This window comes from Lithohypha guttulata (assembly GCF_036872675.1).
Source record: "Lithohypha guttulata strain CCFEE 5908 chromosome Unknown scaffold_1, whole genome shotgun sequence".
Taxonomy (NCBI): Eukaryota; Fungi; Ascomycota; class Eurotiomycetes; order Chaetothyriales; family Trichomeriaceae; genus Lithohypha; species Lithohypha guttulata.
Window position 1 is genome coordinate 4,900,658 of NW_027042750.1, and position 22,109 is coordinate 4,922,766.

The following is a 22,109-nucleotide window of genomic DNA, read 5'->3' on the forward strand; positions in this document are numbered from 1 at the left end:
ATGGTGTGCGTTAGTGAATACCAAGGGTTTGTGTCAGATAACATCCACCCAGATCAAGGTACAATGTTCTTGCGGTGCAGACGCACGTTTCAATGCCGACAGACCATATACTGGTCATGTTGTCTTTTCCGCCCGACGGTGTGGATAGACCTCGCGGTCCTCAATGTTTGTCACTTCCAAGGAGGGTAACATGGCAGCTGGATGGATTGCGCTGCTGGACTCTGTGATTCGCACATATACATCCTTAAGGGCTCCTAGAACTCAGGTAGAAGGTTCTCTTCTCGTGTTTGCGCTGATCGCCTCGACCTTCATTCGTTAGCAGGACTTAGCTGTCTGTTTCTTCCCAATACACTCCGGACATTATCCTGAACCATAAGGACTAGGCTCTGCATATATCGTCGGCACAGTCCAGCAGCACAATGAAAGCGACAGCCATTGTTGGTATTCTCGTTTCCCTGGGACCACATATCTTCGCAGCTCCGGTCGCCATTCCTAGGTCAGACTCGACCATACACCTCGACGCTGTGCCATCGATAGATGCAACAATGGTCTCAGACGTCAGTAGCACGAGCCAGCCTCAGCGTCAAACCCAGATACCCTCGCACCCGGATACAAACCACAGTCTGAATGACGATCGCCAGAAATTGGAGATCAGAGATAACTCGATCATCGAAGTGGTTTATCAACCAGTGGAGGGGCCAGAATGCCAGTGGTGGGCAGGAGAGATTCCCTGCTGTACTCTCAATCCATCTGGACATGGCATGACTTGCTACTGCGAATCAGCCAAAAAGTATGGTGGAACGTGTCATGACACGTAATAGCAGAACGAGACGAAAAGCATCGCATACACAACCAGAAGAGCTGATATCGACGCAGCCAATATTGACTTCGCAACATACCTTGGGCTCGTGCCTGCGGAACGGCTCACTAAACGTTGACAGCGCATCGTCGAGAGATGCTCCAGACTCACCGATGAATGTTGTGCGACTTGAACATATATCTCGACGCGCCTGGTCTCGATAGATAACATTGACGACTGGTATTTGGCCCAAAAAGATGTTCAAAGCATCAGCCATTCGACAATAACTGCGGCAGTGGTTACCTCGTTCAAGGGATCTCGTCTGCCGAAGTCGAAGCTGTTTACGGGTGAGGATTACCTGCAACTTTCCAACACCATATTCTGTTTGCGACCCTCAGTCCGAAAGACCTGGACAACGCCGATACAAACGGCAGAACGCTGCAATGTGTTCGATCTGCACGATCAGCTATCACGAAGAGGCGCGAGTGTATAGCGATTTGCTGTGGATGAGAAAAAGGGTTGAGCTGGTCTCGTCTCCTCATATGAAGTCTCGCTTTCCCAGCAACATTGTTCGTTGCAAGCGGTGCGGTTGCCTCGCCCTATATCAGGCAGGTAGTGAGCTCTTTATGTCCAGCTATGATTAACGAACATTTACCAATATTTATTTAGAGATAGACCTGCGCCACCGCAACTTTGACAATTAGACAGCAAACACTAGGAATTCCGATCAATTGAAGCATCTGACACATGGACGCCTCTGGCAGTCCCAACGTGCACTTGTTCCTGTGGTTACTTTCTGATTGTAAAGGTGGTGATAATCACTCGTATTGTGGTACCTTGCAGAACCTCGGTGGTGGGAAGATCTGGGACTATCCCAAGGTGGTTTAGCTGAAAACGTAAGTGCCTTGAGCTGGATGTCTAACTGGCTACTCGGAGCTGGTGTCGTGGCAACTAGTGCCTTCAGCCACTTGCAGCAGGAACAAGCGTGGCCACCTTCCTTCGTCTGACGCATCATCGACGGCTGGGGAGCTTCTTCGCCGATCCGCGCATGACCAGCAAGGCAACCGCCATAAACTCGTGTGATCGTTTCCTTCGATCCTTCGTGTCAACTCTTTCATTTTACAACTCATCGTTCATCTTGCATTCCTTCTCTATTCATCACCAAAGAGTTGAGCAAACATGAAGACCTCGCCTCTTGTTGCAGCCTCTGCGCTGCTCGGCTCTGCCGCTGCTGGCGTTCACCACATGAAGCTTGAGAAGATCCCACTCGATCAACAGTTCAAGACAGCGAGCATTCAGCACCATGCTAAGGCTTTAAGCCAAAAATATTCTCAGAAGTTCATGAACGCTGAGACTGAAGATATCTTCAGGGACACTGCTATCCACCCAGATGGCGGCTTTGATGTCCCAGTTGAGAACTTCCTCAATGCTCAATGTCAGTGGCTGCTCTATCGCGCTCGTTGGTCATCAACTAATCCTCAGTAGATTTCAGCACAATAGGTCTCGGAACTCCTCCACAAGACTTCAAGGTCGTCATGGATACTGGCAGTTCCAACCTCTGGGTTCCTGGTTCCGAGTGCGGCTCGATAGCCTGTTATCTACACAGCAAGTACGATTCATCCTCCTCGTCCTCCTACAAGAAGAACGGTTCGGAATTCGGTATCAGGTATGGCTCCGGAGAAGTCAGTGGCTACATCTCGCAAGATACTCTCCGAATTGGCGATTTGAAGGTCAAGAGTCAGCTCTTTGGTGAAGCCACAAGTGAGCCAGGTCTCGCTTTCGCCTTCGGCCGATTTGACGGTATTTTGGGTCTTGGTTATGACACCATCTCAGTTAACCACATTCCTCCACCATTCTACAACATGGTTGATCAAGGTCTACTTGACGAGCCAGTCTTCTCCTTCTACCTTGGTGACTCTAGCAAGGGCACTGACTCAGTCTGCACTTTCGGTGGCGCAGACAAGAGCAAGTACACTGGCAAGATGGTCAAGCTTCCTCTGCGACGAAAGGCCTACTGGGAACTTAACCTCGACTCCATCACCTTTGGCAAGGAAACTGCTGATATGGAAGGCACTGGCGCTATCCTTGACACTGGCACTTCCCTCATCGCCATGCCAACCGACTATGCTGAGCTCCTCAACAAGCAGATTGGTGCCAAGAAGGGTTTCAATGGTCAATACACTGTCGAGTGCAGCAAGCGTGATAGTTTGCCAGATTTGACCTTCAACCTGTCTGGCTACAACTTCACCATTACTGCTTACGACTACATCCTCGAGGTTCAGGGTAGCTGCATCTCTTCTTTCCAGGGTATCGATCTCGGTGGCAACATTGGTCCCTTGTTCATCCTTGGTGACTCTTTCTTGAGACGGTGGTACTCAGTCTATGACCTTGGCAACGACGCTATTGGTCTAGCAAAGGCTGTCTAAGCAGTATAGGTAGCCAAAATCCCTGTCGAAGCTACGTGGCTATTAGCCTGGGGATCATTTGTTCGCGGTTGTGACCGCGTTGAATAGGTAGAGGGCTTCTGTATTTCTTATCTGCCAGGGTTCAATCAGTGCAAATGCTCAACGAACTACTCATGGAAGCCATTTGTTTGCCATATCATTCCTCATTTGTTTTTGTGCATCTCTGTCCCATCAAAGTACAAGTTGTTGTACGATTCGTAGTCCTGCGCTCCTTGACGGTCTACTTGTCCTGCACTTTCTCTTGTCCCCATGTATTATTGGTCTATGGGCGATTAAAGCACTGTACCCTCATGCTGCTTTGATACTCACGCAGGCCTACCAGATACATCCTTTTGCGCCTAAATAGTCGATCATACTGTCTTGTACAAGGCAAGCCACGCGAAAATACAAACAGATGAAGTTGATGAAGGGTGAATTTCGTTATCGTGGTTGGTCCTGCTCTTTCTATCCTCTACCAGGCAGACTGCCTGTCTAGCATGATCTCTTGGACAGTGTGTACTCGTCCACCTGCCAGAGAGTTCTCCAGTCTAGATCTAACCACCAAGTTCGTGTTTGTGTAATTGTGAATGCATGTATGCATGTATGCATGTGTGTTCTCAGTCTGCTTCATCGCAAAACCTGAATGGACCATACATGAAACCATGACTGCTAGCCATCGCTCTATTTGCCTATGCAGTAGTAGCTTCGTGCGATCCTATGAAGACTTCGTCAGTATATACGTTTCTGTCAAGGCGTCTGTGTTTATCAGGGTAGTATGATAACTTACCAGCTCTGTCTCAAGTCCTTCTTGCCAGTGAAGTCAATGCATTGACCGGTGCAGTTGTCGCTCTCGCAGTAGACGCAGAAGGAGATGTCGCCAGAGTTCTTGAGCTGTTTGAGTGAGGGTTTGTCAGTCACTTTTCATCTTCTTTATCAAGCTAAAGGAGCGAAGGAAGAGGGTGTATATATGTTCTAGGGAGTACTTACCTCGACGGAGCTGTCGATGTCGCCCTTGGCATTGGAGTCGGAAATCAAGCTGCAGAAGGTGGATGCAGGATTGATGGTTGCGCAGTTGCCTTTGAGGTTGGCTTCGTTGCACCACTTGATAGAACTGGCGAGGGTGGTGGAAGCGATGGTCATGGAGACCAGGAGGGCTTTATTCATGAGCATGGTTGCGGTGTGTAGGTGATGGGTTTTGAAATGAGATTTAGAATGGTGAATGATAGGTGGAAGTGATCGGTTCTATCTTTTCGTTTTCTTGTGCTTTGGAAAAAATTGATTGCAAGAATTGTGTAAAAGCATCAGAAGAGGACATCTTAAGTGGTCGGAGGAAGCAGGACTTTCGTTTGCCATAGACACGTGGGTGTCTTCTGAGGTGACAGTGAAGGTGACGGCTTGTTGAGGTGACAACCATGTGGCAGGCAAACGGGATGTGAGGGTGTTAGTACCATGCTGCGAGCATGCGTATATCTTTAGACCTAGTATTGACTAACAAGTAGAGGCTGTTTGAGAAGAAAGCCCTGAAGAAGTAAGATCACAGAAACTTCGCATTCTCACTTCTCGTCACTGGTCAGTGGTGTGAAGGGACACATGCAATCGACTCGATACGCGATATGTTTCATCTTTCAGACCACTCCGAATTTTCATGATCAGTTTTCACTGAACTCAGGTGACTGGGGAGCGATTGTACTCATCATACCAGGTTATCAAGCCGTAAATGTGGCAGAGGCCTTTCTCAATCCTGTTGATCTTGGATTCAAACACAGCAAGTTCGTCACCTCGTGATGTACTGCTGACAACTCTCTCACCATCTGATCACACCCACGTCTTACCTGCGCCCCTGCTCCTTGAGCTTGTCTGACATTGATGTACAGGGCATCTGCGGTCAGGGACGAGCTCAGAGAATAGTAATGTGTCAAGTAAGAAATTTCACTTCGTAGTAGTCGTATGAGCGGTGTACGCGCTTACGAGAAGAAGATGACAGAAAAAGTTGCAAGATAGATGGAGCGTACCGAGATAGACAACAAGGCGAGAATGCTGACAGCGGAAATCCGTAAAGGTCACTTGTGTCAGAGTGTAATCGGAAGAACAATTCTTCCGGCTCACGGGGCATACATAGCCGATAGAAGTCACAGCCAACGCCTCACTCCTTGTACATTTTCTAATATATCATTATCCACAAGTAACAACATACAAGCCGAATCGTCATGTGTCGTTGGTTTGCATATCTCTCTCCTACAGAACCTTGTCTTCTAGAAGACGTCCTTATCAGTCCACAGCATTCCCTCGTCAAGCAGGTCCATGAGCATTTCCTCCCAGGCCTCATACCACATGACCCTAAGGATCTCGAAGATTGTCCCGATAATCTTGTGAAGCTACGAAACAGCGCTTACAATATCGACGGCTTTGGTGTGGCCTGGTATACCTCCTCCGCAGCTGACTTTGAGCAAGGTGACACTGGGCAGTCTAGTGATGGCATGTTCAAAGAAGGGCTGCGTCCGGCTTTCTACAAGACAGTAACGCCACCAATCAACGATCTCAACTTCAGATCGATATGTGCGAACACGGAGACGAGAGTTTGCTTCGCGCATATTCGAGCAGCCAGCGGGACGCCCATCGTTCAGACCAACAACCATCCATTCGTTTTTGGCAGACACACCTGCATGCATAATGGCGTGATCACAGGCTTTCCTGTCATCCGTAGAGCCATGTTGATGAAGATGTCCGACGCGGCTCATGCTACTATGGTCGGAACCACAGACTCGGAACACATCTTCGCTCTTTACATAACCTATCTGACCCAGAACGGCGACAGATCCAGCTTTGAGAAAACATACACTGTCCACGAAATGGCAGCGGCCCTCCACGACGCAGTGGCAACTGTTATCGGCCTACAGATCAAGCTACTAGGCACCAAAATGACTCCGAACAGTCTCAACCTCTGCGTTACCGACGGGATCAAACTGGTTGCATATCGTTTCCGAAACCACAGCACGCAAGAACCGCCTTCGTTGTACTACAGCACAAAAGCAGGCACAACACTCAACCGCAAGTACCCTGACCATCCTGATGGTGCTAACATCCAGGATGATGCAAATAGGATACCGAGAGACAAGCATGGAAAACATCTAATTGTGGCTAGCGAGCCTACTACCTATCGTGAGGCTGATTGGAACTTGATAGGGAAGAATCAATTGCTGATGGCAGATGAGCAAGGTGGAGTGAGACTGGCTGATATACCGTATGATCAGGCTTGGAACGCGGTTGACCCCACAGTTGACTCATGATGACTTGATTCTGATATATGCAAGCGTGTTTGACGCATTGTTGGAAGGTCATTCAGGCTGACAAGGTGCCAGACGTAACGAAATGACGATGGTGATAGCTCTTTCCCTGAACAATATTCCTATTCCTTCAATCTCCTGGAAGCAGCCGCAGTTGCACTCGTACAGCTCTTTCACCATTTGCACCGATGTGATTGCCACCGTTCTCGGCGATTGTGAACCTAGAAGAAAGCCACGCCTTCCTTTAGACATTGCTCGAAATTCATGACTTTCTGCACTATAGCCTGATGGTACTCCAAAGACTCATTCATTTCCCGCAATTCTCTGCCAAGGACAGCAAGCAATTCCAGCCTCTCTTGGGCAGTAAAATACGTTTCGGCGAGGCGCTGCACGAGCACTTGTAAGCTACAAGCTTTTATGCCTCCCAAGCTGTCCAGATTGCTGTTGCAAGCATTATGTCTGAGCAAGGGCTTGTCAGCTTCGCCATGGCCATCACTCATAGCAACTGCTGGCAAGCTAGAGCAAGTCATGTCAATCGTCCTCATAGTCGATCAAATATCAAGCCTCGTGCTCGTCGTTTCCAGGTCTTGCCGTCGAATGCGGAGGCCGATTTGCTTCAGTAAATCATCCTTATCATCCTGAAGATCAAGAGTAAAGCATTGAACACCGCGAGGTCGCGCTTCCAGCACTGAAGTTCCGCTGAGAGCATATGCCTTCACCCATCATCAGCAACTTCGCACTCGTGAGCTCAAGCTGTGGGGCTTGTGTTGTAGCGCGCAACATTGCTCTGAGAACAGCGAGATGAGACACGTAGCATCACCACTGGATCTGTGTGCTTGATGGATCTGCAGGGAGGTAAAATGGGTTTTCTTAGAAACCCCCAATTTGCCATAAAAGTATGCTGCGAAATTCAAAATTGCCGGATTTTTTCCATAGTAAAGAATCCTCTGATTTCGGGGCTATGAGGCCTGAGTTGATCACTATTTTCCAGGATTTGGCCATACCGTTCGGTGGCATCACGCCTCTTCCTTTCGTAGCTTGATCTGTTGAGCGGCCATTGCATTTCCCGCCAAGTTACGGAGAAGCAGCAGTCTGACTTTACGAGGGTTGCATGGTGCGAAGGTGAGGCGATGGTTGTAGGCCTATTGAGTACGCAAGGACACAAGTGCACAACAACTAAATGCTAGGAGAATCCAGGAGTGTAGGAGCTGGTAGTAGTGATGATCAGGAATGGAATTCGTTCATACTCTGTCGTTGTTTCGTTGAGCTATAATACAGCTATTCGTTCATGCTCGAGATCGCCCTACTGCAGAATGTGCATCGTATAGAAAAGCAAGATCACAGCTTCTCACTCTTCGCAGGGACAGACTCAAGCTGTGCTTCATGACCCTTCTCAGCAATACTATCGCCACGTTCAATGTCAGCCACCTTTCGTGCAAGATTGTCATCACTACCACCCTCACCAGCGACCTTGGCAAGCTCGAATCTAGCACCTCTCTTCTCAGGACCAGGCAGGGTTGTGACAATAATGCCGATTGCAATAATAGCGGTCGCAACACCCATGGTTGCGCCATATGCCTCAACTCTATCACCAGCAACGTTTGTGACCAATGTGCTCTCTGCGATGGCGTTGACAATCTGGGCAGAAGGTGAAGAGATCATGTTGCCTATTTGGTAGGTGACACCTGGGAAGGACGATCGGAAGGCAGGAGGAGACAGCTCGTTGAGGTGGATTGGAATGACACCCCATGCTCCCTGTACGAAGAATTGCATAAAGAAGCCAGTCACACTCAGACTGCGTTCGGTGGTTGGGAGAATCCATGCTGGGATCAAGATTGCAGACATGAGTGCTGAACCAATGATGGCTCGTCGTCGACCAACCCATTGCGAAAGATAGCCGATGATTGTGCCGCCGACACAAGCACCTGTCTTCATGAGAATGGAGGCACGGCTAGCTTGAGCGTTGTTGAGCTCTTTTTCGACAAGGACGAAGGTAGTGTAAGAATCTATACACGGTCAGTATTGCAAATTGGTAAACATGTCGTGAAACTGACCTTGGGAAGTGTGTGAGTAGTAATTGAACCAGGTCATCAGAATAATGCAGTAAATGCACATACGCCACTCTTTGACGATCATCTTTTTGCACTCACCCCAGAAAGCACCTGCACCAGCATTCTTGTGTAGCTCTGGATGCTCTTTCTTGTGGCGTCTAGCTTCGATAAACTGCTTCGATTCCGGGAAAGCTGCTCTGATGAAACCGACACCGATCGAGAGCCCGGCACCAATCCAAAAGACAGTCTTCCACGAGTTAGTGCTACCACCGACACCTAGGTTACAGCATGCTGCAATCACGTAGCCAAGTGAGTAGCCTTGTTGAAGAATGCCAGACATAAGGCCACGAGCTTGGATTGGGCAATTCTCGAGGGCCATTGCGATAGCTGAACCATAGACACCGCCCATGAACAGGCCAAAGAGGGATCGAACAGCAAGGAATGCGCCAAAAGTGGTTGAGTAGATCGTGGCAATCTGAAGCAAACCAAGAATGATCATGTTGGCAACCATTGGCCATTTCCGACCCTGTCGCTGGACTTAGCATCTGTTCACCACAGAGAACAGAATCGATGGGTTGAACTTACAAATCTATCGGCAAGCAATCCAAAGACTGCCGCGCCAACACTTCTCAGCAACAGAGTTAGTGTAATGGCAGTTGTGATGTCCGTCTTCGATCTCTCATAATACGCTGCAAGTTTTGTTGTCTGAATGGACAAAGCATGAAAATCGAATGCATCGGCCATCCAGGCAGCGAGACCAACAAGGAAGAAAACCCATTCTTTAGCACTCAGTTCAGCGAACAAGCTGATCGGGTTCTTGAGGGGTGGAGGTGATTGCCAGACAAATGTCGATTCGCCGTACTCGTTGGTGATTTCGACTCGCTGTTTCCAACGGAAGAGGTCTCTGAACGATTGTTTGGCAGTCGGCAGTATGCCCTTGGCAATGGGCTCGGCAGGTTCGAATTGCTCAGACATAATTGCTTGTCGTGTACAGTATTGTTCTTTGAGTGATGGAAAGCGCGGATTAGGTATGCTGGACAGTGACGTCGGTTAAGAACGCCAGGAAATGCTTGGTGTGCGCCTCAATGTCTTGGTGAAGGTAAGTGCGAAACTCAGGGCGTGCAAAGAGAAACGAGAAACTGATCTTGAGGGTACGAAAGAAGATCTTATGTAGTTGTCCTCTGTTGCAACACAAACACCACGGTAAGTCACATGGTTACCTTGTGCTCGGGTTCGTGTTGTCATCGTTTGACTCGAAGTAGTGTCGCAGATAATCTTGAAGTGATATCGAAGATCGTCGATGTGGAGTCCCCACTGATGCTTCGTTTGGTCTGGGGTGTCGGGACAGACGAATCGTGGTGAAGATCAGAACTTGCACTACTGATACTGCACGAGGTGCTGTACCTATCAAGCGATGATCCACCTTTCGAGTTCTACAGTATCCCAGTTTCAAGAATTTTCCATCCTGGTGAATCTGCATATCTTCTGGAAGTTCTCGAAAACATGTCGGGAACTTATTTCAGAACACCTGTCACTCTAGGATTCCACCCAGGAACACATGGGTCGATCCTCCTAACCTTATCAATCCTGCGAGGGTGTTTGTATGCATGTTACACAAACCGTCTCGAGCTTCGGTTAAGATATTCGCATACCTGCAGCAAGCCTTCTGACACTGTCTTGTACACAGACAAGAAGCGCCACAGACGATGCCAAAAGCACAGTCTCAGCCAGTAATGGCAGGGCACAACGTCATTTTCGCTTTCTGCGAGTCAGCAGTGAATGGACATTCTGCAAGGTGTGCCATGAAACTCTCAATAGCGCCAATCAAGGAAGGAGCTCCGGGAATTCAGTGCGATTGAACCGCGCTGCCAAGAATACCAAGATTTTAGACAGCCTTGGCGTAGCACTTGTGGCGTGAGCAAGCTCTGTAAGCTTCGAGTTGGCAGCAAGAAGCATATCCGCAGTGGCTACTCTGCTCACGGGCAAGTGTGCTCCGATGACTGTGTCTCAATAAGCAGGGGCTTCTCAATGTAACGTCGCAAGATCTTTCTGTGCCAGAACACACCGTGTTTTCCTCGTGGGGGCTGCCTAAGAAGCAGTACAAGCAGATCACGAATTTAATACGGCGAACTGTACTGTGAGCTACTCCATACCTTCGGCACAAGTGAGCCGGGCATAGCAGATAAATGTCACCACGTGCCCACTCTATCAAGCATGTGTATGTATCTGTTCAGGCCGTCAATATTATACAGCACTTGTATCGCTGAGCATCGGCTTTGCAACGGGACAAGCACCGGGCGTGACACGTGGTCTTCAATAGGTTAGACCTGCTCAGCAGCAGATACCCCTTGAGGAAATCGTCCAGCATCAAACACTGACTCCCATTCCCTCCAGCAAAGCGCCCTTTACGTCCGAAGCAATTTTCGCAACCCAGAATTTCGTCTCATCGAGCAAGAACATCTCACCAGATCGGCCAAAACAGAAATTCGCAATCCCACCAGGAACAATCACTTTGCCGATAAGAGTTCCGTCTGGAAGCCAGATGTTGACCCCATCACCGCAACCGCTGTATATGCGACCCTAAGTATCGCATTTGATACCATCTGGTGCGCCTGTGCCTGTCATTGCGAACAATCGTCGTTCGGTTAAGAAGGGTGAGCCATGATAGTTTCGAACGGTGAATGCGTATCTGCAAAGGTTGAGTATGAAACATGGTGAGCAATACAGCCGAAAACTTACATATGCGATACTCCATGATCGTTAGTAGTACCGTCTCCATGAATCCAATCCGTGTCAGTCACGTACAGAGTACCTTCGTCAGGACTGAAACACAGTCCGTTCGGCCTCCCGAATTCATCAGCAACAGCACGTATACTTTCTCGACTTTGGTCGTAGCGGTAGAGCTGACATGGCAGACGTGGCCTGGGCTTGAATTCCTGCTCACCACCGTAGTTCGGATCATTGAACTAAATGCTGCCGTCTTTCGAAAAAATCACATCGTTGACAGAATTGAACGGACGTCCATGGTAATTGTTGAGCAGGACCTGTGTACTATGAGGCGACTCGATCTTCATTAATACAAGACTACTTGGTGCAGTGTGGTTGCCTTGACTGCAGAAGAGTATGTTCTCACCACCAGGCTGATTCACACCGCCGTTACCCATGACTATGCCGCCTGCTGGGGTTTCTTCGTGCGACCATGTGCTGTCGTCCTTCCCTTGTCAAGTGAGCTTACTGGTTTTGAAATTTGCAGCGGCGCCATCACCTTGCGCCAAGATATTGCTGGTGACAAAGAGGCGGTCGAGATTGTCGGAGGGAGCGAAGACAGCAGCTTCGTGGAACAGTGCCTCCTCTGACTCAAGGATCAGCTGTAATTTTGGGCGTGCACCGAAGACAGCTTGTCCGCCTTTGTCGGTGGCGTCTCTATCGATATTGATCACTACATGAAGTTGGCAACGATCCCGTCGACTTGCTGTTGCCTTGTGTGATTGGTGAGAGACGGCGAAGTGACTGTTCAAGATCTCAAGCATCAAACTTTTTCTAGAGCTCTGTCCAGACCAGCATATCCACCTGTCCAGCAGAAGGAACGCCTTTGGGCCTGAGGGCGTCGTAGATGCTCTTACACCATAGTATCTTGAACACGAGAAGATCCACGTTTTCAGTTTCCAATATTGTGTTTGACAAATGCTTCGGAATTGTCTTTGGGCGTTCGAGATGTGACTAGACAGAGCTTCCGAAGACAAACAGTTGATCGTTCAGGGTCAGTCGCGTCAGAGGACGTGATGCTGATGTGGAAGGTACTGTGCGATGTCTCCTTGCTGGTCATACTTTGATTTAGTCTTGCCTAGATGAGGCTGTCGATAAGACGAGCTGGTTTGTCGAGTCTCGGACCCAGTTCGTTTCTATTGGCTAGATAGACATCATGACTGGCGCTCGTGAGTAGGATGAGAATATGAATAGATTTCGTCTTCCTGGCTGGCTTGACCATACGACTAACATCCCCACGAATATGTAGTTTTACATGCTTACTATTCCCTGATTGACGCCATGGGGATGGCGATCTGCGGTATGCAGAGTCTAGGTCGTTGTACGACTCTGTCTGTTGGTTGGTGAAAATTGTGCTAGCTCGATTGTCTCCATCCACGTAGTCGAAGCACTTGCTGCCGCGCGATGATAGGGTAAATAAGCGACAGAAGCACGCGTCCTGTCCTTTCGGACGGTGTCCTCTCACATGGAAAAGGTGATTTGATCCAATCGAGATAGCGTAAGAACATTGCGGACCATGGGGCTAATCGAAGTACGCACTGTCAGAAGGTGCTCTGTTAGTAGATACGTATCAGGAACCAGTCTCGAGCTGTGAGTGTCCACTACCCTTGATCGATTGTTGTTTCTGAGAGCGTCAAAGACTAGATCAATGACTGCATACAATCCAGGTCATACCGGCGCATGATCAGACTGACCAAACCTAAGGAGTACGAAACGTGTAGTTGACAAAATAACCACTGAACCTTGACGGCGATTGAAGATCCAAGTCTGACAGGCCTCCACCATCAAAACCATGTGGTCGGTTTGGCGTATTTCATGTCCATATGGCCGGCTTGAGTCAACGGCAGCCGCGTTTCTGGGGAAAGATACGGCAGTTCCACAAAACGATCATCGGCAAGTTCCATGACGACCGCTCGTAAGTCTGTATGCCAGATATGTAGTGCAGCTACTCTCAGCTTAGTCAAAGCATTTCCTTGCGGCAATCAAAGTTACAAGCATCATCGTGACGGTAACAGACAAGTCTCCCACAGCGGCTTCACTTGCCCTTAGGATGGCTGCGACCTCTCCGTTACTCCGTCTTCATCTCCATCCGCGAGGCTTCCTCGCAATCTCATCAAAATCATTTGGGTACTCCTTTACTGCCAATGTTCCAGGGAAAAACTAACTCTTCGGCGCCAACGGTAGGCTCCAGGTGACCATTATTATTAACCAACGACCTAGAGACTGCCATCCGTGGGCCGGCTGACGTTTGTCTATATCGTCTCGAAGGATTCGACCCTCACGAAGGCCCTGACGCACGCCTGGCTGAATTTCTATGCTCTTGACTAAGCAGACACCCATATCGGTACCACCCTTCTTGATCCTCTCACTATCATTGTTTTCCTGCAAAGCAGTAAATCGTTGTGACACGGTCGTGCTCGAAGGCATAGAGGAGTAGTAGCTGCAACGTTGTGATTATAGTAAAACAGGTCTGATGCTTCGGACGGATCGTACTTATGCCCACGTCATACAGTCGTACGATTCCAGCTGATCCTGCTTCCCCCACACCTGGTGAAGCCTAAGAGCGATTGTTTCGCATCGAGCTGAGCTTCTTCTTTAGCCTCGACATTGCTTCGACCTCATCTTGGTTTCCGAATAAGCTAATCCCGACCAGGTTGTTCGGTTGCTGCTCGGCGTCTTTCTAGATGGTCGTGGTTGTAACATCGAAAGCATTGACATGCACTCACTTCACACCTTCATCCCCCAAGATCGAGCCAATCCTAGCCCATTACCCGCGATCCAGCCCATGTAGCTCATCGCGCCTCCCACAGTACCACCAACAACTCTCACATCACCCAGTCTCCTGTCAAGAAACTCTTTGGTATCAGCGTAGTCCTTAGACCTATCCGTCGACATGAAGGTCTCTGTAGCAGCATAAACAGCCGCAAGCTGCGCCCTTTTTGTGTACCAACCAAAATCGACCTGAGTGTCCCCGGAAAGATACCAGATCTCATCTGACAGATTGCCCAACTCTTTCAGACTCGCTGGGATATTCTCCAGTAGCGACATGTGACCCAGCGCATCTTGCCAGTGCTCTATGATACCATCGTCCACGTTAGCCTGTAAGCGAGCCCAGGTCAACGTCTTGACCTTCTGTGTCAAGCCCAGCTTAGCGTCTTGCTGAAATTGGACTTTTTCTTTGAGAGCAAGTCGTTGCGTGACGAGGTAGTAGTGGATCAGGTCATAGACGCCTCGTGGAAAGAGTTGAGCTGATGCTTCGAGGTAGCCGTTTTCGCGGCAGCCAGATAACAACGCATCGCGAGAGAAGCCTAGACGAGGAACGTTCTTGAGGGCAGTAGAGAGGATCTGAGCCTGGATGGGTGGGAATGGTGCCGGGTCAGGATGATGTATTGAGTAATAGGTTCGTACTGCCGATTGTGTACTCGAAACACATTTCTTGCCAGTTAATGTCGGTGACAACTTATGTATCCTACAACGCCGTAACGCCATTGCTGAGGCTTGAGAGTCAAAGACTTGTACAGAGAGCCTACATACCGGAACAAGCAGACACGAGATTCCAAGCTTGGAGGCGTCCGAGTGCAGGATGGTGGAGAATTTGGCCGCATTGCATACCGTAGAATCAAGTACTTCGCCTCACCATAGAGCTGTTTTCGAATCTTCCCATGTAGGTATTCACCATAAGCGACACACTCCGTCAATCGGCATCCCTTCTGTTAATCAGAAAGGGTGGTATTTCAGAGTTCAAGAATGTTGTCTATATCAACTAGTATACTGAGGACAGCTGGACCACGCACAGAACCGTCCACCTTGGATCCTAGCTTATCGGAGATCCTGCACTCCTTCACCACGAACGCCGAACCTCTCCTATGCACATTGCCTCTAGCCCTTATGTATTGGCATCCTAAGCCGATACCGAATCGTCTAATCTTGGCTCAAGATGGAAGTTCAACCCTTGCATGTCGTCCAACGCCTTTCTTCCTTCAGGCGTCAATTCTGGTCGTCCAGATGGGTCGGTCGCGCTGACAAAAAACCTGGGCTTGAAGACCTTCTTGTTGTCTTCCCTTTCCTTGGCTTTGTCCCTTTGCCGTTGCTCAATGTTCTGTTTGATCGTGGTTGCCTCTCCGTACCTTCTATCGTGAATTGCCTCGCTCACCTCGGACCACAGTTTACGACTTTCATTGTCGAGCTGTTCTTCTGGAGGAGGCACGATCTTCGGCACGGGCATCAAAGGTGCAATATCAATGATCAGCTGCTTGTCCTTGGTTGGTTCGAGACCTGGATAACTCTTGGCAGCTTTTGAGGAGGGGATAGTATAGTAAACCTTGTCTTTCCAGTCTCCATCGACTTCCACCAGAACATCACTTGAGGGTACATCCTTCGGCTTGGAATGTTTATCGTTGTCTGGGTCGTATCGGTATATCACGCCTATGACCTTGTTCTTTGCTGTGCCGAAATAGCTTTCTTCGACGTAGTGAAGTAGGGCTTTCAGCTTTGTCTTCGGACAGGTAATCGCTACTACATCTGACACGGAGATGTACATGTTGCCACGTAAGAAGCCGTTCAGCTGAGAATCTGGATGTGTCATGTGGTATTCCTCGTTCCCTCTGTTCTTCAGCGTGATGAACAAGCCCTTATTGTGATTGCCAGCCACTACCTTGACGTAAGTGCCGCTAAATTTTGCTGAGATCTGATCAAAACCTCTTGCTACCAATCCTCTCGATGGACACTCGACCCAATAGGCGGAGACTGGAGGATGGTGGGACGTCTGCTCGGTCAGGTAGGATATGCGTACGGGATCATTCTGGGCTGCATTACAGGGATCAGGAGGAGGTTGTGGAGGAGCTTGAGAAGGAGAAGATATCGAAGGAGCATCGGCCTTGATCTCCCAATTACACTACACCAGTCAGAAATGCCTTCCTACACTCGGGAGCAGAAACAAACCCTGAAGAACTCTCCAAGTGCAGAATTGTATGGCTTGCAAGGCTTTCCCTTGACGAATTTCTTGGATTGTTAGCCTTGCCACTCCTTATGTGTGGTTTCGAACAGCCGTACCAAATCTTTGGTAAACCAGAAACGAACCACTTCGAGCATGCGACCGAGTTCATTTTCGGACTTGCCAATGCTGGCACCAGTCAGCAGCTGCAACGCGCTGAGCACGAGAATGCACCTACCTCACAAACGTCTCTGGTCGGTCGATATAGTGCCAATATTCTACCCGTAGTCAGCCTCATTCTAGGCAATGAATTCTGGCTGCTCCCACCTAAGTTGGGTATTGGCTCCAGCAACTGCGCCGGAAGTGAAAAGCGAACGTTGGCGATGTCTGCGACACCGATGAATCTAGCATAACATGTCTTAGCTCTTCATCTTTGTCTCCCTCTTTCTTCCGTAGCGGTTTTGATAGTTCCAACGACGAAAAAGGTACGTACTTCCTCAGAATGCTGATGAACAACTTCAATCTTGACGAATCATCGTTGCCGCCTTTGGCCACTGCTGTAGGTGGAGGGGTCGAGAGGTTTGGTGTTGTCGGACGTGAATTCAGTGGTGTTGTGCTGACCGATGGATTGCCCGACGAGGTAGCGGCCGAAGCCATGCTCACCGGTTTCTGGTTGGGATTTAAAGCTGTGCGATGGGTATGACTGCAGACTGCAAGAAGGAAGAACACAGGAATACACTGTTGGCTTGGTGGAAACCAAAATCTAATCCACTTGCTCTGGCACAAACAACCACGTTGGTTACAATCACTCTCAAATTAGTAGCTCAGCAAAGAATGATATCAATGCAGGTCGAAAGGTCCGACCAAAGCCAACCGTCCTGCATGGAAGCATAACCGAATCATCCAAGCCACTTTGTCTGCAGCTCCCGCCCGTATCAGATCCACGATCTCGAGCTTGTGGTTTTTTGATACGATGTAAACTGCCACATGACGTACCTTTGCCCCGCGACCGTAATAGACCCTTGCACATGCAACAGCCTGCTATACTTCAGATGTTCTAATAAAGGGGTCAGGCCATAGAAGATTACCATCGGAAGGTGTTTGCAATCGTTCCGCGACGGACAGGAGTGATGCCAAAAGGATGCGATCATCTTACGCGTTTATCACGTACACAATGAGGCAGAAACAAAGGCATCAAAAGCGCTAAATCCTCATACTGCCTACTTGGAGCGTCGTCGCAATTGCACCAAGCTCACTATCACGACCATGGTTTCCTCCCGAGCAATGCCAGTGGGTTGTCGAATTGTCAGCAATGCGAGAAGAGAAGAACATAGAACCTCAATGTCTCTTGGATTGCTCCTGCTATGCGTACCCCTAATTTAGCGGATACTACGTGCTATGACGTGTCAAGTCAATCATGGAAGTTACGACTCAGCAGACCACTGGCGTGAGCTGTTGCTATTGCCTGATATCCGTCGACTTCAATCTCCATAACAAACTACGAGCTCAGGCGAAAGAGCAGATCAGCAGTCAGTATCGAGTCCAAACCCAAATCTTTGCAGTGTGAACACCAAACCACGAGCGTAGAAGTAACTAAACAAGTCTCTTCTGCATTAACTACTTTAGTTCCGATCCAAGCAACGCCATGCCTCCATCCAGGCCTCTTCCAACAGTCCATCGGTCTGTCGAGCTCATCCCATCATCGGATCCAACAAGCAATGTCAGAGTCAATCAGACCGCCGCAGTACCTCCCATTCCCAGATCTGGCACCTACACACTCATCCGCATCCTCAACACTTCTCTGAATCCAGTTGACTACAAACTCGCCTCTCTTCCACAGCCTCTGCCACGCCTACTTGTTGGTGCCTCACCTCACACTCCAGGTCTGGACTTCGTCGGACGTGTCTGGGACACGAACGATTCCCGCTTGAAGGGTGGTGATATTGTATGGGGTTATGTTAGCGGCTCCAGCCGAGATGGCGCTGCTGCAGACTTTCTCGTCGTGAAAGGTCAGGGCTGGGGTGGTAAGATTCCAGATGGATGGCTAGAGATGAGCTCAAGAACGGGAAGGTCATTAGCCGAATTCGGAGCTTGTGGAGTGGCTGTCTATTCGGCCTTACAGCCTCTGTTGTCCGGTGACTTGGGATTCTCCAGAACTTGGAAGGCTGGTGGCTCGAACCGAGCTTCTGGCAAAGGAGGAAAAGTTTTCATCAATGGTGGCAGTGGAGGAGTAGGAACATTCGCTGTACAGCTAGCGAAACATTGTTTCGGCTGCGATGCTGTCGTGGCGTCTTGCTCAGGCGCAAATGCAGATCTAGTGAAGAGCCTGGGCGCCGACGAAGTCATTGACTACCGAAGCGTGAACGTGGTGGACGCCCTCAAGCAATACGTCGCGAAGAATGGGGAATTCGATCTCGTAGTCGACAACGTCGGCAGCGTGGACCTCTACTGGAACTCTCACCACTTCCTCAAGAGCGGCTCTGCAGGTGGAAAGTTCATCATGGTAGGCGCGACAATCAGCCTGCAGACCATGATAGACATCCCCAAGATGCTGCTATGGCCAACCGTCCTCGGTGGCGGCAAGCGCCCTGTATCCTTGTTCGCTCTGATTGCCGTACCTCCTGAGCAGCACGACATCGTCGGTCAATGGATGGTAGAAGGAAGACTCAGGACTGTCATCGAAGACGAGAACCGCTTTGAATTGACAGATATACAGAAAGCGTTTCGGAAACTGCAAGGTGGTCGAACACGAGGCAAGATTTCGATACAGGTCAATGAGGATGGAAGGTAGAAACTTTACGCTTTCCTCAAAGCTGAGATCAAAGTGTTAGATTTATAGTAAGATTAGACCGAGCGCAATCCTGAAACTCTCATGCCACGACTACGAATGCCCTTGGAAGACCATCTCACTTGCTTCAGCATGCTCCACCTACCCAGCCCTGACTCTGCAGACAAGTACCATATCGATTTGTGAAACTGCATATTAACTGGACTATTGACGAAATTACCGAAAACGATTCAAAACTCAGAACTTTACGTCTCCAACCACCCTTGAAAATCTCGTTCTAGACCTATTCTCACTTATCTTTCTCCCCTACCCATGATCCTGTGTACCAGCACAGATATCGGCTTTCGTCTCTGCTGCTTCAGCACAGCAGAATTCCTAGGATCTAGCTCAGCTTGCGCGACAATAGTGACCTGAGGCTGCCCCTCATCTTTTTCAAGCTCATACCTAGTGACGAAGATCTTGTCGAGGCGGAGCATCGATTTACTTGCAGCGCGGCTCATCTTGCTCTTTAGATTGGGTGTTGCGTTGACTGTTTCCCTTCTGAATGATCTGGCTCTCAAAAATTCATGAGCATGATCTTCGTAGTGCTTGTAGAGACCGGTTTTGTCGAATGTTCTGAGTCCACAGATAACGCATGTAGTTGCCGCAGGCGACAGGGTGTGGTCTTCGTGGTTATACCTTGCCAAAGCGCATTGAAAGCCAAGTGTCTCTGTCAGCCAGCGATTGACTTCTCCAGTGTATACTTCGTATGTCCGATACCAAGGCTTACTTCGACGGTCCTTGTCAGTCATCTCAGGCACATCCCACAAACTCATTTGGAAGCTATCGTTGAAAACCAATTTTTCTCTCTTCACGTCAATTCCGACTTTCAAACCGCCAAAGCTTGATTTCACGACCTTCCCGGACTTTGTATCGATAATGCACCAGGCCCGGTTGAAGGGCTGGTAGGGCACAAAGTCTTCCACTTCGAACGGAGCGCATCCTTCAACCGGAAAGATTGATGTCGGGAGTGTCACTGCCCTTGCCGCCTTGACCTCCCGCTCGACAAAGAAGTGCTTCACAAAATGCACGAACCTCGTCACGTCTGACATTGTTGACATCGCGCCAAGACTGACTCTGATAATGCCAGTTGGTTTTCCTCCAATGATGTCCTTGTCGTCTCCACATGACACCCCTTCGGTGAAGTTCCTTCTCAACTCCCAGTGCTCAAGCTCCACCATGAAGGCTACGCCCCCTGGGTTACATACACCTCCCGTCCTGATCTGAAAGCCGCAACTGATGGCGAGTTTCTCGAAGTGGCTCTTGCCGATGAAGGTTCTGTCAGCTCTCCAGATGTTGAAGGAGAGGATAGGTCCTTGAGTCTTCGTGTCTCCATAAGTGCCATTTTTGTCCTTATAAAGTTCCATAACAGGCAGCCCGTTTGCATGCCTCAAGCTCTTGAGCGTGTGATAGAGCCATCCGGACAGATGTGCAGTATGTTGTGAAATATCCTCTCGAGTGCCGAAGATTCTCTTTTGAACTTCAATCGCGTGCTTGAGTGCAATGATGTTGTGAAATGGCAGGGTACCATCCTCGAGAAAGTCATGAATGTGGTGCTTCTTACTTTCGTGAGACGATCCACCAATCACAGTGACGAGCTCGACTGTGCCGCCTCCGAAGTATTTTCGCCGCGTCAGCACATTAAAAGCACTTCTCCTCACGATTAAAGCGCCGAGGTCTGGGTACCCAAAGATCTTGTAGAAGGACAGAGCAATGAAGTCTGGTGCTACATCGACATCACCAAGATCAAGTCGTCCAGAAGTGAGATATGAAGCAGCGTCAAGTAGTACGTAGGTGCCTGTGCTTCTAATCTGCCTAGCCCATGCATATGGTGGTCTATAACCTGTCATATTTGACTGAGCAGGATACGCAAAAAGTCGGAGACCAGGATCTGTGCCTTGGAAGTACTGCTCTACCTCGAGATTTGAGGTGAAACATCGTGATTCAGAAGCAACCTCTCTGACACCAACGAGGCTGTTATGCGCGTCCTTGTGATAACCGTACCAGAACTTTTGGTCTCTGAAGCACTCAGCGACGATCTTAATGGCTGCAGTGGCATTAGCACAGAAAACGACTTCGAAGTGTTCGGGATCTGCGTTGAAGTATTTCAGGACAGCTTGTCGTGCCTCATCTACACGCTGTGTGGAAAGCCATGATGCAGGAGATTCTGAATGTGGATTACCATATATGTTGGAGGTGAGGTCTTTATGGTAGGCGTTGATCAACGACTTAGCATAGAGAGTTGTTCCTGCGTGATCCAGATACGTGGTTTCGAGTAGGCCAGGATATTCGGTCTTTCTGATCTCTTCTATGTGAGCATCATATGCGTCATGACGAGGGCTTCCTGAAATCATGTTGGTCGGTTTGCCGGTGCTGCCCTGGTGTCTCGATCTGCGTAATCTACCTGCGCGGCTCTTGATGACACCGCTGATTCGATAGTACATTCGACCTTGTTATATAGACTGAGCTCAACATCGGCAGTCCTAGCTGGCTCGATAGTCGGGCCCAGTAACATCTAATCCGTACGACAGTCAGTAGCTGGCAGTCGGCTCCAAGTGGCAGTGCTGTAAGGCAGAATTGGCGGTGGGACGCAGATGTAGTACAGTTTCACCCAGCGAGTCAGCAAGGTCGGCACAGTTGTTATCTAGCTGACTGTTACAGCACTGAGTGTTTCTGATGACCCAGATCGAAGCACTCTGGAATACGAAACGGCCCTTGCTCCTGGACGTGCAGGCCTTTACTCACCGGCTCGTGAGGGATTGATGCTGATATCAAAAAGACGGTCTAGATGATCAAGAGAACATTGCTTTGACTTTGGCTGAATCCGTAAGCTTTCGTATTCGTTTATCATCACACCTGTGCGAACATTACAGCGTGTACTTGAGCCGTTACGACGACTAATACTCACCTAGCGCCCATCTTCGGGCTCTTTGCCCGGTGCTATAAAGTTGACACCATTCAGGTGCGTCCATGGATTTGTGCTGGCCAGAAAAGGTCTGAGATTG

General features: G+C 49.2%; 8 protein-coding genes across 8 annotated transcripts; 3 read left to right on the forward strand and 5 right to left on the reverse strand.

Annotated features, from left to right (window-relative positions):
- Positions 1-1,978: 1,978 nt before the first annotated feature.
- Positions 1,979-3,225, forward strand: APR1 (aspartic proteinase precursor; the record flags this gene model as incomplete). The annotated part of the gene is made up of 2 exons (XM_064896178.1): positions 1,979-2,234; positions 2,285-3,225. The coding sequence occupies 2 exons, from the start codon at positions 1,979-1,981 to the stop codon at positions 3,223-3,225; spliced, it is 1,197 nt and encodes a 398-aa protein (XP_064758865.1).
- Positions 3,226-3,924: 699 nt separating this feature from the next.
- On the reverse strand, positions 3,925-4,413 carry LTR64_001801 (uncharacterized protein; the record flags this gene model as incomplete). Its single annotated transcript, XM_064896179.1, has 3 exons — positions 3,925-3,958; positions 4,031-4,134; positions 4,231-4,413. The coding sequence occupies 3 exons, from the start codon at positions 4,411-4,413 to the stop codon at positions 3,925-3,927; spliced, it is 321 nt and encodes a 106-aa protein (XP_064758866.1).
- Positions 4,414-5,450: 1,037 nt separating this feature from the next.
- Positions 5,451-6,530, forward strand: LTR64_001802 (uncharacterized protein; the record flags this gene model as incomplete). The annotated part of the gene is made up of 1 exon (XM_064896180.1): positions 5,451-6,530. The coding sequence occupies one exon, from the start codon at positions 5,451-5,453 to the stop codon at positions 6,528-6,530; it is 1,080 nt and encodes a 359-aa protein (XP_064758867.1).
- A 1,335-nt stretch (positions 6,531-7,865) lies between these two features.
- Positions 7,866-9,553, reverse strand: LTR64_001803 (uncharacterized protein; the record flags this gene model as incomplete). The annotated part of the gene is made up of 3 exons (XM_064896181.1): positions 7,866-8,533; positions 8,582-9,104; positions 9,164-9,553. 3 exons carry the CDS (start codon positions 9,551-9,553, stop codon positions 7,866-7,868), a joined length of 1,581 nt encoding a protein of 526 aa, XP_064758868.1.
- Positions 9,554-13,901: 4,348 nt separating this feature from the next.
- On the reverse strand, positions 13,902-14,833 carry COQ9 (Ubiquinone biosynthesis protein coq9, mitochondrial; the record flags this gene model as incomplete). The annotated part of the gene is made up of 2 exons (XM_064896182.1): positions 13,902-14,024; positions 14,078-14,833. The coding sequence occupies 2 exons, from the start codon at positions 14,831-14,833 to the stop codon at positions 13,902-13,904; spliced, it is 879 nt and encodes a 292-aa protein (XP_064758869.1).
- A 412-nt stretch (positions 14,834-15,245) lies between these two features.
- On the reverse strand, positions 15,246-16,934 carry LTR64_001805 (uncharacterized protein; the record flags this gene model as incomplete). The annotated part of the gene is made up of 6 exons (XM_064896183.1): positions 15,246-16,238; positions 16,286-16,345; positions 16,397-16,466; positions 16,516-16,555; positions 16,605-16,681; positions 16,771-16,934. The coding sequence occupies 6 exons, from the start codon at positions 16,932-16,934 to the stop codon at positions 15,246-15,248; spliced, it is 1,404 nt and encodes a 467-aa protein (XP_064758870.1).
- Positions 16,935-17,922: 988 nt separating this feature from the next.
- LTR64_001806 (uncharacterized protein) lies at positions 17,923-19,068 on the forward strand (the record flags this gene model as incomplete). Its single annotated transcript, XM_064896184.1, has 1 exon — positions 17,923-19,068. One exon carries the CDS (start codon positions 17,923-17,925, stop codon positions 19,066-19,068), a length of 1,146 nt encoding a protein of 381 aa, XP_064758871.1.
- Positions 19,069-19,358: 290 nt separating this feature from the next.
- Positions 19,359-21,458, reverse strand: LTR64_001807 (uncharacterized protein; the record flags this gene model as incomplete). Its single annotated transcript, XM_064896185.1, has 1 exon — positions 19,359-21,458. One exon carries the CDS (start codon positions 21,456-21,458, stop codon positions 19,359-19,361), a length of 2,100 nt encoding a protein of 699 aa, XP_064758872.1.
- Positions 21,459-22,109: the final 651 nt, after the last annotated feature.